We start from the raw sequence: 16,666 nt of genomic DNA on the forward strand, positions 1-16,666 counted from the left end.
GATCTTTGCAAGCTTGTACTGAAACAATCAAATCATCGAATAAATATAATGAAGTGAATTACTTATTGTGAGTTTTTATTCGCAGAGACTATAGAGCCTATATCAGTAATACGAGTACCTACTTATGTAAAGAATTAAGAATGTTACTTTCTGGCTCAATAGCCTCCGCGAATAAAAAATCACGGTGCACAGTACAGTAATATGTATACCTAATTTATATTTGTATATTTATTTACAGGTATTTCGCAGATGGGTGTTCATTTAAATCACTGTCAGTTTACTTTCTACGAGGAAAATCTACAATTCGAGAAATACACTCGGCGTCACAAAAATCGCACCTCTTGGAAAATTGTAAGTTTAAAACATGTCCCGCCAGTAACGAATACATTACACCTTATTAATATTGGTATCAGTTGAAAGTACGTTTAACGACCTTTAAATTAACAACAGTTAGAATTCCTAAACACAACAGATCTCATCAGCACGTAACGTTAAAAAAAATGTGTCAAAATATTCAGAATGGGATAACATTCCTCAAGAGACTGTTGTCACATTAATTCGTCCATGAGAGAAAGCATGGAAGCAGTCATCAGGGCTAGGGAGGGTAACACTAGGTTTTAAGGACTTATTTGCTGATAAAAAAAATGTAACTTTTTAATCATTTGCATTTGCTTGCTTTTTTATTCCCTGGTAAACAAAAAACCAAATCTATTGATTTATTCTTAAACTTAAATAAATTGCCTTTCCAATGATACCTTACAGTCATATGTCTGCCATTGATTAATAGGGTTAAAATGACTATGAAGGGAACTTTTAAAGAGGTGCGATTTTTGTGACGCCGAGTGTAGTACATAATACCTGTCAAGTTCTATGGCAAACATTACAACCCGAATATATGCCTACACCCAATGTAGAAAAATGGCTAGAGATAGCTGCGCGTTTCCATACTCTTTGGAATTTACCGAATTGTGTGGGAAGTCTGGATGGCAAACATATTAGAATAAAAGCTCCATCTAACACGGGATCAGCGTACATAAATTACAAAGGATACTTTTCGATTGTGTTATTAGCATTGGTAGACGCTGACGGGTTATTCGTAACGACTGTTTGGGCTCCCCGTTGTGTTTTAATCTCTATAGCGAGATCTTGGTATTTGCTTAGTTTTTCGGATATGGTAGATTGTATGTTGTGTGAATTTGGAATGGCAATGTCTATCAGGTATACTGTTTTATTAATTTTATCATGTACTGTAATATCCGGTCTATTGAAATGTATTATTTTATCTGTTACAATTGTTCGGTCCCAGTATATCTTATAATTTCTATTTTCTAATATTGTTTCGGGCTTATATTAATAGTATGCGACTATTTGATCTATCAGACTATATTTATAAGCTAGGTGTTGGTGTATGATTGCAGAGACCTGATCGTGCCAGTGCTTTATTATTATATTATATCTAGTCCATACTGTCCCCACTGCTGGGCAAAGGCCTCCCTTCCCTCCGTTATTTATTATTTGTTTTTAAAAATGTTAAATCACAGTACTGAACTTATATTATTTAACTAATATACAGTATTTGACAATTTCATGATACATTTTGTCCCCTACTCAATGATTAATAATCATCATCACCAATTGTTTATTTATTGTAATATCGTACTTTACTGAATGTTCGTATATTTTTATAACATCTATAATTCAAGTAAAAAAATAAAGTAAATACTTCTAAAAGGCTAAATAGAAAGACGAGGTATATAATAATAGGCTTTTTATTATTCATCGTAATCAATGATAATAATATTGTCCAAAAAGGAAGCTGGCGCAAGATTGACATCTTCATGTCTGGCCCACGAAAGATCATACTCGCAATATGTGCACAACACCCCACTGTGCGACGGCCAGGAACAATAATAGCTATATATTCCTTCTCGTCCACCTTGTTTAGTATCAATTAAAATGTACGTATAATATTGTCTCAGTCGCACATGCCGTGAGTGCATGCGGCCTCTTACCAGTGTCTTGTTTTCAATTAATTCCGGGTGTCGATACTCTTCTATTGTATAATTGGACATAGTTATGCAAACTAGAACCAACCCCACAACAAGTCACTTTCGAGATAATTAGGTTTTTGTTTTAAAGGTGTGTATAAAGTAATAGGTAAGTTGTATGAGATAAATAACTTAACAACGTTAAAGGACTGTATTGGCGAGAATATAGGAACACTACGTAATTCAATTTTATGACTGTTTAGTATTTATTTATGATCAAAAACCTGATGGTCCCTTATTGCAAAACTATTGTTTTGTGGGTTGGTTCTTTGTTGTAATTTTATTTAAGAAAAATAACTGTAAGAGTCTTATTCATATTTTTTTATTGCAACTTGAACATACAAACCACATATACTACTTTTACACACCAAAATCGTTAATAACTACACAAATAAACCAAGCAAACCACTATTGTTCATCATCTTGTTTACATAAAATTACTTAATCAGCATTTTCAACTTCTACTTTAAAATCAACTGTACCAGAAAACCCATCTATATCATCTTGAATTCTTGAATTTCCGGTTAATTTTTTATAATAGTCTTGAGCATCGTCTGGTATAAGATGCAGCAAACTTTTATTATAAACTTTTATTATTTAGGTCATTCATTTTCGCTTCGGGAATAGGTTTCCCATTAGGCCATAGCGGATCCATTAGTTGTTTAGTTAATAGACCTGTATTTCCTCGTAAACTTTTCTTTAAATTTACTTCTATATGATCATCATCCAGGTTTGATCGCATAAAAATCGAAAACCCTTTGTTGAGCATTATCTCTTTTCTACTAAGCCAAGACACTTTAGAGCCATCAGTAGCTTTCTTTCTCAAAAAATCTTCTGTTTTCATTCTGTGAACTTGCATTGGTTTGTTCTTTTTGCATACCTGCATTATTCACATATAGTCATCTGGCGTATATAATCTTTGCTGTAGTTTTAAAGCATATTCGATTCGGCCAAAATCGGTATCGTTAGGCAGGAAACTGTGACCGGATTCTTAAAAGCGTAGCCTAATTGTTTCTAGTGTTGGGTGATCGTTTAATAAAGCTTTTAGCATCAACGTTAGTTTAATATTTCGGTTTTGACCTCCGCAAGAGTCACTCCAAAGTATTAAGTTTTTCACGCCGCTATCGCCAAGCCTATCCATTAGATGCTTATACAGACAGGAGCCTACTTCTTGAGATCCCCTTCCCGCTTCACCTTCCACCCAAACATTGCAATGGGCCTGGTCATCGCTTCCTGAGTGGATTCCTAAATTGTACACCCATAGCTGCCTTTTATAGAATACAATATTAGTTGGTATACGCGGAAGGGGTAGGGTTTTTTGCAGGTCAAATGTTATTGTTTCGGTGAATCGATCTTCTTTAGCTAATTGCATATCATTTTTCAGTTGCTGTTGAAGTGTTTTTGCTCTTTGTAAGTGTTCTCTGTGAGCATCATCAACCAGGGCCTTTTCTTCTTCAGAGCCTTGTAACTTTTTGCTAGAAAAGTAGTCGCATTTGTTACATGTATCCTTTTTTAAAGGTTTTGTGCGAAGATTAAACTTCGTAAGGAACACGCTTTTAACTTTTGAAAAAGAGAGCACCTTCTGTCGAGCCTATTTTGCTTCATCTTCGTATAACATATAAATTGTAGGAAGAGTCATATCCGATCTCAATTGCTTCATTAGGTACAATCTGCTCGCCGATAGTGGGAGTTAATACATTGTGATTGCTAAGTGGTCTAGTTGTTAACGGAGAATAGGGTGGAGGCTCTATACTTTTTTTCTTCAACATCCTCATGAGACCTGGTGTTTATATAGCTAAAGCACTCCATGCCAGAAAAAAGCAGTTCGATACTCTTCTCGCAACTGATTTCAGGAGTCGGTAGTTCATGCACACTAAGGCGATTGGCATCGGTACTAGGCAAAGCTGCAGAAGAAAGAAACGTTTTACCGACTCATATAATTTATAAATTATCAAACAAGTAGTGCAGTAAAATCTGCCATTAACAAACTTCAATAATCCTGTTCAATACTATCAGTCATCCATATCTTAAAAAGTAGAGATTTCGTTAAGATTGGTTGAGAAGTTAAGGAGTGAACACGAAACAAATAAACTCACATACACATTCAGGTATATACCTGAATGCGAATGTGAGTTTATTATTGTAGCAGCAGCGGTGAGTGGCTTTTCGTAAGCAAGCTGATGGATGATGAGGTTTGAGGTTTTGAAGACATGAATAAAAAGATGTTGGTTGCGTGAGAGCAAAGAATGTAATGGCCGATAAAAATTAACATAATACTACGGGCAGTGTTGCCAACCCCAGCATAGAGTAAAACTGCAGATATGCTTGGAAAAAACTGTAGAAAACTGTAAATATCAAATTGAAAAACAGCAAATCTACATTTTTATCTTTTTATCATTTTTTATGATATAATGATAGTAATAAATAGAATACATCATAGGGAGGCAATCCAAAACAAAAGAAAAATCATTACAAAAGTTTTAATCAAATTATAAGTCAAAAGTCCAAAACATTAGCACTAGCTACACAGTACCTATCTCATTTTCAATTTGTAAATCTTCTTGATTTTTCGTTTCATCTTTATTTATCTTGAAATGTTTTTATTAAATTTTTTCAAATGGTCATTATTCACATTGAATTCGAAACAATTTATGATTTTTGATTTTGTTAGCATAAGTATTCGTGATTTCGATTGTAGAAGATGGTGGATAACAGGATCTTTTAATTTCTTGTATTTTGTAGTAAGGCGGGAATATACAACACTTTCGTTCGTTGGTTAAGTTTTTCAGGTACATATATTGTGCTTTTGTTAGATCTAAATCTATAAAAGCACTCAATGCTTCCGTTTTGGAAAGAATCTTCATCTGGTCTGAGTCGTTCCACTTACTTGAGATATATAATTTCTTTTGAGTGTCAGCGGTTCTTAATTCTTCGACAAGATGAGCTTCTGTGCACTCCATATTCTTGGAGTAGAAGAGTGTTTTTCCTCTTCTTGGTAGATTCTGAGGAGTCCCCATAAGCCACGCATGTTCTTCCTCGTTGGCCAAATGTTGATGGCGTAGAATATTGTTCAGAATCCGGTAAATTTAACGAATACCCTGACAGCCCTTTCACACGACAGTCCAGTTTTTTACAGGATCCCGTTTTCTACAGGATCCCGTTTGATGGCGAATGTGTTTATATGCTAGCGTTCACACGAGCATCCCGCATGCGGGATCCTGCAAAAAACCGATCCGGTCGAATTGTGCCATTCGGTTTTGTCACTAGAAACTGGATCCGTAGTCCAGTAAAAAGCGGGATCCCGTTTAATCACACATATATTTCAATAGTAATCTTCACACGGCTTCCTGCATGCGGTTTTTTGCTGGACACTGTTTTTAGCGGGATAGTGGAGTGGTGGCAGCCCCCGCCCCGCGCCCGCCGCGTCACCCGCACATGTGTAGCGCTCGCGCATTGCTCTTTTGCGCGGCGCCGAGATTGCTGTGTTTCGTCGAAAAATGTCGCAAACAAATATTGATCCCGAACTTCTTATTACACTAATTGAAATTAGGCCTATATTATGGGATAAAACGCTGGAAAATTATAAAGATAACAACTTGCGAACTGCAGCATGGCGCGAAGTTTGCATTGTTTTGAGAGAAGACTTTCAAGAACTTGAGGAAAAAGAAAGACAAAGCTATGGTAAGTTTTTATATTTATTTCGTTTATCCTTGTATTGCTTCGTCTTGCCAAGGTACAGCTCCCACTTCAGAAACAAAATAATTTGTGAACTCTGTTCGTATTGTGTTAGCACAGCGTCCACCTCGTGTATTTGGCTCATTACGTACGTTTTCCAAAGATATCGTTGAATCGTTGCTGTCAATGTTCGCATATGAACTTTCATTATGCATGATATAGTTATGAAGCACGGCGCAAGTTTTAACTATCGAGATAGCTGTACTGGTGCTTACGTCCAATGGACGATGAAATATTCGCCATTTATTTGCCAATATTCCAAACGCGCACTCCACATAACGTCTGGCTCTTGTTAATCGATAGTTAAATATCCTTTTATTTTTATCTAAATGAGTTCCTCCATAGGGTCTCAACAGATTATAATGCAAACCAAATGCTTCATCACCCACTATCACAAATGGAACACGTGATTCCAAACCTGTAAAGAGAGGACGAGCTTCTGGTAAATCTAAACTGCCATCATTTAATCTTTTCCAGAAAGTAGATTCTTTGAATATAGAGGAGTCGCATTCTTTGCCATAAGAGCCTACGCTGATATAGGTGAATCTATAATTCGAATCCACTACCGCTAGCAATACAATGGAAAAAAATTCTTGTAATTCATGTACATAGAACCGCTGTGACTTGGTTTCTTCATTCTTATGTGCTTCCCATCAACTGCACCAATGCAGTGAGGAAAGTTAGCTTTATTATAAAATGCGTCAGCAATTTGTTCCCACTCATATTTTGTGTCGGGCAATTTCATAAACTCCTGATGCAAATTATTCCATATGACGTTTGTTACTTCTACTATTATTGAGTTGATTGTTGAGACTCCCACTCGATATGCGTAATGCAAATCCATGTACGAACACCCAGATGCCAAGTACCTGCAAATTAAAAACATATATAGTGTTATTATAATAAAGTTAAACACATATTTAAAAAAATCACTATGTACGTTTTTTAAACATTGTGTTAAAAACGTCAGTTAAACTTTTTTGTAATAACCCTGTAATATTTTTTAACATTACGTACAACTAAATTTCCAGCAGAGGTATTCTGTTATTTTTTGGGATCGAACTCGCTTCGAATAGATAATGCTATTGGTCGAGCGAGAGAACTTTATTTATTTTTAAATACAAAATACAAATTTTCAACCAATATCGTTAGTTATTTGCATATATTTATAATTTATTATTATATATTAAAATGTTAATAATTATGAGATATTTTAATATATCACAATAAAATATAAATGTATTATTGAAATTTGAAAAAATAGCAGAATACCTAATACTGGAGCTGTTGAAGGTTCTTTCTCCGCCCTTATTTATAATTTATGTTTTCTTTTTCAGCTAAAATGGTCGTTAAAAAATGGAATCAGATAAGAGACAGCTGGAAGAGGAGTTTAAATGCGAAAAAGAAAATAAATAAATCTGGATCTGCTGCAGTTAATACCAAAAAATACTGTTATCACGACCAGTTGTTGTTTTTAAAAAAAAATATGGATCCGGCTGAAACACAAGACAGTGGCGGTAACAAAGCTGCAGATATTGAAGAGGGTGATACGGAAAATCCTATCCAAAATGAAGAAAGTGAAAATGAACCTATTATCGGAAGTCCAGGACAAGGAAATCCTGCAGGTGGTGCTAAACGACTTAAGAGAAGTGTACTACCAAGGCAGAGACTTTCTGTAATGGATCAAAAAATGGCGAGTTTCATTGATCACCAGATGAAAAGTCAGCCGAATACGCAGAATGAAGATCGTAACTTGTCATTTTTTAAAAGTTTACTTCCTACACTAGCTTCACTCAACGATGATCAAATATTACAATTTCAAGCAGGTGTTATAAGTTTGTTGCAAAATATAAAAAGCCGCAATTTTAACCAATGGTCCTCTCAACAACCATCTACTTTTAACAACTCTTATCAATCAGCAGGTTATTTCACACCGCATTACAGCGTTCAGTCATCGCCATCTGCACAATCAGTTGAATCGCAGAGCTCTGATTTTCCGGATTTCACTAATATTTAATTAATATTAACGATCATCTTGTGAAAATATCATACATACATAACTTATTGTGTTTGGTAATAAATATTAAACTTTAAATATGTATTTCATTCTTACCTTAAACATATTGCTAACTTTTCTTCAGGTGTGATGCTTTTTCTCATATTTGTATCATGTGTTTTTAAATCTTCATTCACCCTTTTTAAAAGATCGTCAAATGTGGTCATACTCATTCTAAAATAATTGAAAAATTTTGACTCATCTCTTCTCAAATCGCTCATAAGATTCCGAAAAATACCCAAATTCGAGCGTTGTGTCAGAATAGGATGAACCCAGAATCTTCTATTTCGCTGCCGACGCCGATAATACCAATAGAAAATTAGGAAAGTATTTACGTCCATTTCACCTGATAACCGGCGTAGGAATGGTAAAAAAACAGGATGCAACCGTGTTCATACGGCAGTCTAGTTTTGCGGAACCAGCTTTTTACTGAATCCTGCAAAACTGAACTGCCATGTGAACACAGCGTCCAGTTTAGCAGGATACCGTAAAAAGCCGATCCTGCAAAACTGGACTGCCGTGTGAAAGGGGTGTGAGTCCAACCAAGTACAATTCTTCTTTAAAAATGTTTCTTTTTTCCGAGATGCCAGGGCCCAGCGCTTGTTGAAAATAGGAAGAATGTGCCTTTGTATGTCACTAATTATAATCTGTGTTTTATAATTATAAAACACAAGTTGTTTTCAGAAACATTGAGCTTTTCCACTAAAACTTTGGATAATGATTTGGAGACGACCATCGGGTCGTGACGCCCTCGATATAGGGGATTATGAAGTCTCGTTTGGTACAGCTGAAGGAAGACATTTTAACACTTCACAATCTGCAGAAATAATAGGCGCAGATGAGATTTGCTTCACTTGTATTTACACTGATGTAGATGGTTCGAATAGTTTTTGCTTCTCTTTATATACTCATTTTACAATATCGAATTGGTACCTACATCATTATTACCTTGTAATTTCCCACGCAAACTGAGTGCAAATTTGATAAGGTCCCTTTGTTATCATGAAATAATGAAGAAAATATCCAAAAAGTTCCATATTGTTCATGTGAATGGTGTCAGTGGTAAACCGCAAAAGATACCAATTTTCGGGTTCTGACTTTTATCAGTTTTTTTCTCATATCTTCTAAAACCGCAAATATCCGCAGCTGATTTTTTTACATTCTATTTATGAATAGTTAGACCACTAGTCAACACAAAAAGTAGCGCTTGGGCAAACGTGGGTAACACTGAAAACCTTAAACGAAAAAAAAAAGTGAAAAATAAGGTCTGTCACTTTTTAAGTAATTACTGAAATATTTTTCTTTACTTTTAAAATCATCACTACTTTTAAAATCATTAAGCTCTATCGCAAAAAGCATAAAATAACCTTTTTAAAAATGTATAATACTGCATATCTGTACCAAGTATTTTTTTCACAATATGGTATTGAAACATGTATACGCAAAGACTTGAGTTTGGCACTTCTGTCTTCTATGTATTTCTATCTATGAAAAAAAAATCGCGTATTAAGTGAAAAAATCTTAATGAATATTATAATTTGACTATTAGAGAACCTAATAAAATAGCCATATTAGCCAAATAATGTTATTCGCAAAAAGCATTTTTGATATGCGCTTGTTAGTACCATTTTCCATTGTGCGGTCGAGAGGCTGAAGCTTGTGAGAGCAATGTGGGGGAAATGAAAGTAAAGTGATCCCGTTTTCTTTACAATAATCTAAGGTATTAATATGAATGTGCGATGAATGATTATCAAGCACGAGTAACACTTTGTGAGTTAGTGAAGCATTACTAAATTTCTTAAAATGTTTAAGAAATTCTAAGAAGGCTAGATCTTGCATCCAGCCGGAAGGGTTTGCAGCTCCAACAGATCAAACTGGTTCGTCCCTCACAAAGTGGCCGTGGTAACGAACACGGGGGAAAATAAAAAACGGAGGCATGGTATTTCCCAAGGCGTTCACTGCAAAAGCTACCGTAACTAACTTCAGGATTCAGGATAGACTCAGCACGAGCTCAACTTTAAATCAATGCGTTTTTTACTTGAAATGTCATCATCTTTTAATAAAGACTAAATAATTATTGAATTTAGTAAGCCTGCCCTTTACTATTCCACGTTTCCTAACCAATTCGCGAACTAAATCAGCACTTTCTACACTAAGTAACATGGGAGATTTATCACGAGATTTGGCAGATTCAGTGGACATTTTGGTGGTCAGTGAAAAGAGGAGTACTCACGGTTTTCTCGAGTCACGATACTGATGCAAGCAACGTCACCAGGTAGTAACAGACTTCGACAGAAATCACGATATGTCCTCGTCTTGATGTCTAGCCCATGCCAAAAACCACACTACACACATAACGTGTGCACAGCAACCGATTGCGAGTCTTCCACATAGGCAAGTGCAATAATAATGAGCAATTGCTTCCCGTCCGTTCTTTTGCCGGTCAATTACAATATATGAATAATATATTCTGGATCTTACGTGTCTAGATTGTATACGGACACGTAACAACCACCACCAACCGCCCGTGTCGACGTGAGTGGACACGGGCGGGGCGAGGGGAGCACGAGCGGGGGACAGATACCGGCACAAACTCGTTCACATTACTCCGGGCCCGGTCGTTTTACCGGCAATTCGCAGTGACAAAACGCTCGGCAAAAATGTTGGACCCGGGATAATGTGAACAGCTTCATATAAATTGTACAGCCACTAGCCCTTCCGGCAGATTTGCCGGCGCGGCAGATCTGCCGGTCCGGCGTAGTGGGAACCCGGCCTTACTGTGAGCAAACGAAATGGTTTTGAAACTGTAAATCCGTAAAAACTTTCGGTAGTCCATTATCTGTATTATTCATGTTAGGGAGAGAATACTTGGGCTGTATAATAATATAATAGGTACTGGTTTATTTATGTACAACGGATTACAAAACGGTATGAGAAAAAAAAACAAAAGAATAATTTTGATGCGCGACGCGTACATGTGATGCTTACAGCTGCTCGGGCGAAAGTGCGAGTCGCGATCCTCCCTCTGATGCCGTCACTTTTTCAAATTCTGATGCCGTCGCCAGCCAGCAAACAAAAAGTATTTATGTTCGAGAAGTTTTTATGTTCGGTTCGGAGAAGTTTCCGAACAATTCACTTGTATAAAATATTACTGCCTGTGTGCCTGCCGTGAGTCGACTCGACAGCGAAAATCTCAGCTTCATTATAACATGTCAAAAAGTCGAAACCGATGTCTATTCTCTATATTATTCACATTTATAAAATACTACTGCCTGTGTGGAGCTCTGTACGCCATGAATAGCCTCGACAGCCAAAATTGCCGCTTCATTATAACGTGTCAAAAAGCCGAAACCGATGTCCTCCGTCTCGAATTTGCCATGTCGCTAGTGCCTCAGCAGCAAAAATCTCGGCTGTTATAATGGTATAATGTGTCAAAAATTCTCGGCCATTATAATGGTATAATGTGTCAAAAAGTCGAAACCGATGTCCTTTCTCTATATTATTCACTTTTATAAAATATTACTGTCTGTATGGAGCTCTGTACGCCATGAGTAGATTCGACAGCCAAAACCGATGTCCTCCATCTCGAATTTGCCACAGTGTCGCTAGTGCCTCAGCAGCGAAAATTGGCTTCATTATAATGTGTCAAAAAGTCGAAACCAATGTCCATTCTCAATATTATTCACTTTTATAAAATATTAATGTCAGTGGACATTTTGGTGGTCAGTGAAAAGAGGAGTACTCACGGTTTTCTCGAGTCACGATACTGATGCAAGCAACGTCACCAGGTAGTAACAGACTTCGACAGAAATCACGATATGTCCTCGTCTTGATGTCTAGCCCATGCCAAAAACCACACTACACACATAACGTGTGCACAGCAACCGATTGTGCGTCTTCCACATAGGCAAGTGCAATAATAATGAGCAATTGCTTCCCGTCCGTTCTTTTGCCGGTCAATTACAAAATATGAATAATATATTCTGGATCTTACGTGTCTAGATTGTATACGGACACGTAACAACCACCACCAACCGCCCGTGTCGACGTGAGTGGACACGGGCGGGGCGAGGGGAGCACGAGCGGGGGACAGATACCGGCACAAACTCGTTCACATTACTCCGGGCCCGGTCGTTTTACCGGCAATTCGCAGTGACAAAACGCTCGGCAAAAATGCTGGACCCGGGATAATGTGAACAGCTTCATATAAATTGTACAGCCACTAGCCCTTCCGGCAGATTTGCCGGCGCGGCAGATCTGCCGGTCCGGCGTAGTGGGAACCCGGCCTTACTGTGAGCAAGCGAAATGGTTTTGGAACTGTAAATCCGTAAAAACTTTCGGTAGTCCATTATCTGTATTATTCATGTTAGGGAGATAATACTTGGGCTGTATAATAATATAATAGGTACTGGTTTATTTATGTACAACGGATTACAAAACGGTATGAGAAAAAATATGAGAAAAAAACAAAAGAATAATTTTGATGCGCGCGACGCGTACATGTGATGCTTACAGCTGCTCGAGCGAAAGTGCGAGTCCCGATCCTCCCTCTGATGCCGTCACTTTTTCAAATTCTGATGCCGTCGCCAGCCAGCAAACAAAAAGTATTTATGTTCGAGAAGTTTTTATGTTCGGTTCGGAGAAGTTTCCGAACAATTCACTTGTATAAAATATTACTGCCTGTGTGCCTGCCGTGAGTCGACTCGACAGCGAAAATCTCAGCTTCATTATAACATGTCAAAAAGTCGAAACCGATGTCTATTCTCTATATTATTCACATTTATAAAATACTACTGCCTGTGTGGAGCTCTGTACGCCATGAATAGCCTCGACAGCCAAAATTGCCGCTTCATTATAACGTGTCAAAAAGCCGAAACCGATGTCCTCCGTCTCGAATTTGCCACAATGTCGCTAGTGCCTCAGCAGCAAAAATCTTGGCTGTTATAATGGTATAATGTGTCAAAAATTCTCGGCCATTATAATGGTATAATGTGTCAAAAAGTCGAAACCGATGTCCTTTCTCTATATTATTCACTTTTATAAAATATTACTGTCTGTATGGAGCTCTGTACGCCATGAGTAGATTCGACAGCCAAAATCGCGGTTTCATTATAACGTGTCAAAAAGTCGAAACCGGTGTCCTCTATCTCGAATTTGCCACAATGTCGCTAGTGCCTCAGCAGCGAAAATTTCAACTTCATCAGTATAATGTGTCAAAAAGTCGAAACCGATGTCCATTCTCTATATTATTCACTTTTATAAAATATTAATGTCTGTATGGAACTCTACGCCATAAGTAGACTTGACAGTCAAAATCGCGGCTTCATTAAAACGTGTCAAAAAGTCGAAACCGATGTCCATTCTCAATATTATTCACTTTTATAAAATATTACTGACCAAACGTTGACGGACCATCGGGTTTGATGCCCAGTTTGTTGGCAGGCGTAAAGGTTAGTCTTGAGTGACGTGAGCGTTCCTTCTGTTCCACAGACCGTTCCTTGTGAATGTCGCCTCGTCCGTCCAGATGACATGCTCAATGAACCTACTCCGTTGCTGATGGTCCACTAGCCAGCGGCAATAATTAAGACGACGCTCACGGTCACCGGGAACCAACGCATGTACTTTATGTACCATGTACGGGCGCATTCTATCACGCCGTAACACTTTATGCGCCAGCCAGTGAGAGACGACTGATCCATTACGCCGTCGTAGCAACTTAGCAGCGCTGCGTGTGCCTAGGCATGGATTTCGACGGATGACCTCTAAAATACGCTCCTCCGTCTGTACTTCAGCTGGTCGCCCACTACCTGACGCTGCGGGAGCAATCGGGCGATTTTCTAAAACTCACACATCCATCCGCCCTAAGACGTACTTTTGTGATGCCTGTGATATACGGCTGAAGCAATTTCATTCGCAGCTTTGGGTTACTCTCCTCAGTCCAGCAGTATGCGAAAACATTCTCAGGAAGTAATTTACTTTTTGAAGAGCCAACTACTATTGTGAAATTGTATAAGTCAACATTTCTCAGATAATATGCCACCTGGTCAGGAACTTTAAGTAAGTTCAAATGTTTTTCGCAGTCATTAAGCTGAGGCGTGCATTGTCATCTTTTTTAACTTTCATTTCTTCAGAAAATCTTAATCAAGTGACACATACGTCCGTTCTTGGAGTGCCAAATGAAAGGTTATATTTTGTATTAAAAATACGACGAAAAAAGGTAGTACTTTTTTGTATTTCCTCGACAATAATCGGGTTCTTCACACGGTACCTTATTGATGAAGCCCATGACTACTGTTACCCGCTGACCACGATTGCCCTATCTTCCCCTAATTAATTAGGTATGTAGGAACCTAATGATATTTTTAATTAGCTATTTAAAAATATATTTACATACTTCTCTTTGATTAAGGACCTCTCGTGTGGCGTTTATGGTAACACTACCCACCTGCTGACCATCCAATTGTGATTAAGGGCGTTGACAACTTCCCTGATGCAGCGACATGTTGTTTACAGAGTACACCCATAATTTTCTGGTATGACTCAGTTGCTAAAAAAGTAATGTTAAATTTCTTACCTTTATTATTTCCTAAAATCTCTTTTATTAAGTCTGAAATGTTGAATGAACAACAATTTAGGCATTTCTTCAATTGTTTCCAACAGCCGTCGCTGATTTTATCGGTTTTGGCGCCTCAGCCAAGCGATCATTATGCGCACAGATAACTATTAACAGGGATTATGCGCAGCCCACAATAAATAAATGAAGAGAATGCATTTTATAATTTATTTGATCTGCAGTAATGCCTTGTATAAATAACAATAAAATAGTTAGGTACCTGTACATTCTTGGAATTTCTGCCCATAAACGTTTAATAATTACTTTATTTTTGTGAGCTACAAGTTTAACCACCCATATTGCAGGACGAGCTTGTATTTCGGATATAAGGCTGATTTTAGTCTCACGCTCACCGTCAGCGCTCATAGCTCAGCGCGTAGTTTGTCAGCACTGAGGCTCAGCGTGGCTCGTTTTAGTATCGTACTGACCGCCATACTGTACAGACGACGACCAAAATGCGGAGTGTGTTAATTATTGCTGCTTTGTACTATCTATCCCAAAAAAATAAAAACCGGCGACGACGAAGACTCCATGTTCATCCATTGATTGAGCAGAGAGCCGTTGCAGGAGAATTTGTCTTGTTATATGGCACTTTGAGGGCTGACGAAAGTAAATTCTTTAATTACTTTCGAATGTCAACTAGAACTTTGACGAAATACTGGCAAAGATAAACTGGTCCATTGCAGCTTACGAATCGTGCCTATTACCGATTGAACGACTAATGGTGACTTTAAGGTAAGAAAAAAATATATTTACTCATTTTATCATTATATTTATTCATGGTAAATTGTAGGTGACAAAACAACATATTTATTATTATAATGTTTCATATTATAGGAAAGACAAAAAAAACAAATTACATATTATTAGTAATTAAACATAATATAATTATTCATCAGTACGTCTAGCTGTTTGATAACCAGAGTTACCTGGATTTGCATCATTGGTTTCGTACCCTGAGTAACCTGGAGTCTGATAATTGTATGATGATGCATACGTGTCGAATGTAGATCTTGCGTCATTAGATTAAGAGCTATTTGAGCTATTTGGTCTGTTCTAATTTCGAATATTCGTGGCTTCGCGCAGCACTCTCGATCTAAACTCCAGCTTTTGTCCTACATCAAAACTTTTTAAAATTGGACCTAAAGAAGCAAAAAAAGCCAGGTCGTCTGCGGCAACATCTGGTGTTTGATTACTTAATAAAGTTAATAATTCTTTTTCAAAAGGAGAACTTTCTGGATTTGTTTTCGGGGCCCTTCTTTTTCTCTTTTCCAGCCAAGGTATTTGTGATGATGGTGAATCAACACCACGGTCATTCTGCTCACCCTGCTGAGTGTTTGAAAAAACTTGCTGCGTGAATATATCAGAATCTTGAGAGTGTTCTGAAGATACCCTACTATCCAATGTGTTATCTATATTTGCTAAGGGAAGGGAAGGGGAGGGTATGGTTTCATTGAGTGATTCATCAACTTCATTCTCAACTGTTGGAGCTAGGAAGCTTAATTCGTCATAATAAATGTACTTTTTGTATTTTGGTGCAGCACTTCCAGAAGGCGTTTTTTTCATTGAATTCGGAAGGTTCAAAAATAATCAGTTTAATCTGATTTACCACATCAATTCAATAATTAAATTATTATCAATTAAATGTTTCACTAATTATAATTAAACATTAAACCTTAACGTTACATATGGCTCTTGAAAAATTATAATTATCCTCATCGGTACATAAAGGTCTATTATAATGATTTGCAAAAACGCTTGAACCTGTCGACCAACCCGCAGCCATATACAATCCAAAGTTACGCCTTCTCTACGCGCTAGAGACGTGGACGCATGACGTGTGGAGTGAGGAGTAAACTTTTTTACGTCAATCCCACATTCGGCCATTACTTGCCTGATCCAGCGACTTATTGTTTGATTACTGGCGCAGTTATGTGGTTTTTTATAAGAAATAAGTAGTTTGTCCGAGTCTACGTCTCTGAGAGAACTAGTAAGGTCTATATAATGTTGGAGTGTCGAAACGGGGCAAATTTCTGGATTCATATCCAAAGAAGGAAGCTTTATAACGACTTGGTCCTTACACGGAGTCGTTGTTTTTAAGAAGTCGGTAATCGTTATTTTGACACCAGTGTCCGTGAACTCTATGTTGCTCAATCGGATAACGGACAACGTTTGAATCCGCTGAGCCGTTGTGAGAGCCAATAAAATAACTAA

The 16,666-nt window shown here is 37.5% G+C and overlaps 2 protein-coding genes and 1 pseudogene across 2 annotated transcripts; 1 reads left to right on the forward strand and 2 right to left on the reverse strand.

Moving 5' to 3' along the window:
- The first annotated feature begins 1,695 nt into the window (after window positions 1-1,695).
- Window positions 1,696-7,878, forward strand: LOC118277323 (uncharacterized). Its single transcript, XM_035596073.2, has 2 exons — window positions 1,696-5,729; window positions 7,121-7,878. The coding sequence occupies exons 1-2, from the start codon at window positions 5,546-5,548 to the stop codon at window positions 7,798-7,800; spliced, it is 864 nt and encodes a 287-aa protein (XP_035451966.1). The 5' UTR covers window positions 1,696-5,545; the 3' UTR covers window positions 7,801-7,878.
- LOC118281071 (uncharacterized) lies at window positions 5,726-9,845 on the reverse strand (annotated as a pseudogene).
- Window positions 9,846-13,310: 3,465 nt separating this feature from the next.
- Window positions 13,311-16,029, reverse strand: LOC126911679 (uncharacterized). The gene has a single exon (XM_050700160.1). It carries the CDS (start codon window positions 16,016-16,018, stop codon window positions 15,509-15,511), a length of 510 nt encoding a protein of 169 aa, XP_050556117.1. The 5' UTR covers window positions 16,019-16,029; the 3' UTR covers window positions 13,311-15,508.
- Between the last annotated feature and the right edge of the window lie 637 nt (window positions 16,030-16,666).

The sequence above is a fragment of the Spodoptera frugiperda genome, chromosome 18, assembly GCF_023101765.2.
Source record: "Spodoptera frugiperda isolate SF20-4 chromosome 18, AGI-APGP_CSIRO_Sfru_2.0, whole genome shotgun sequence".
NCBI classification, from domain to species: domain Eukaryota; kingdom Metazoa; phylum Arthropoda; class Insecta; order Lepidoptera; family Noctuidae; genus Spodoptera; species Spodoptera frugiperda.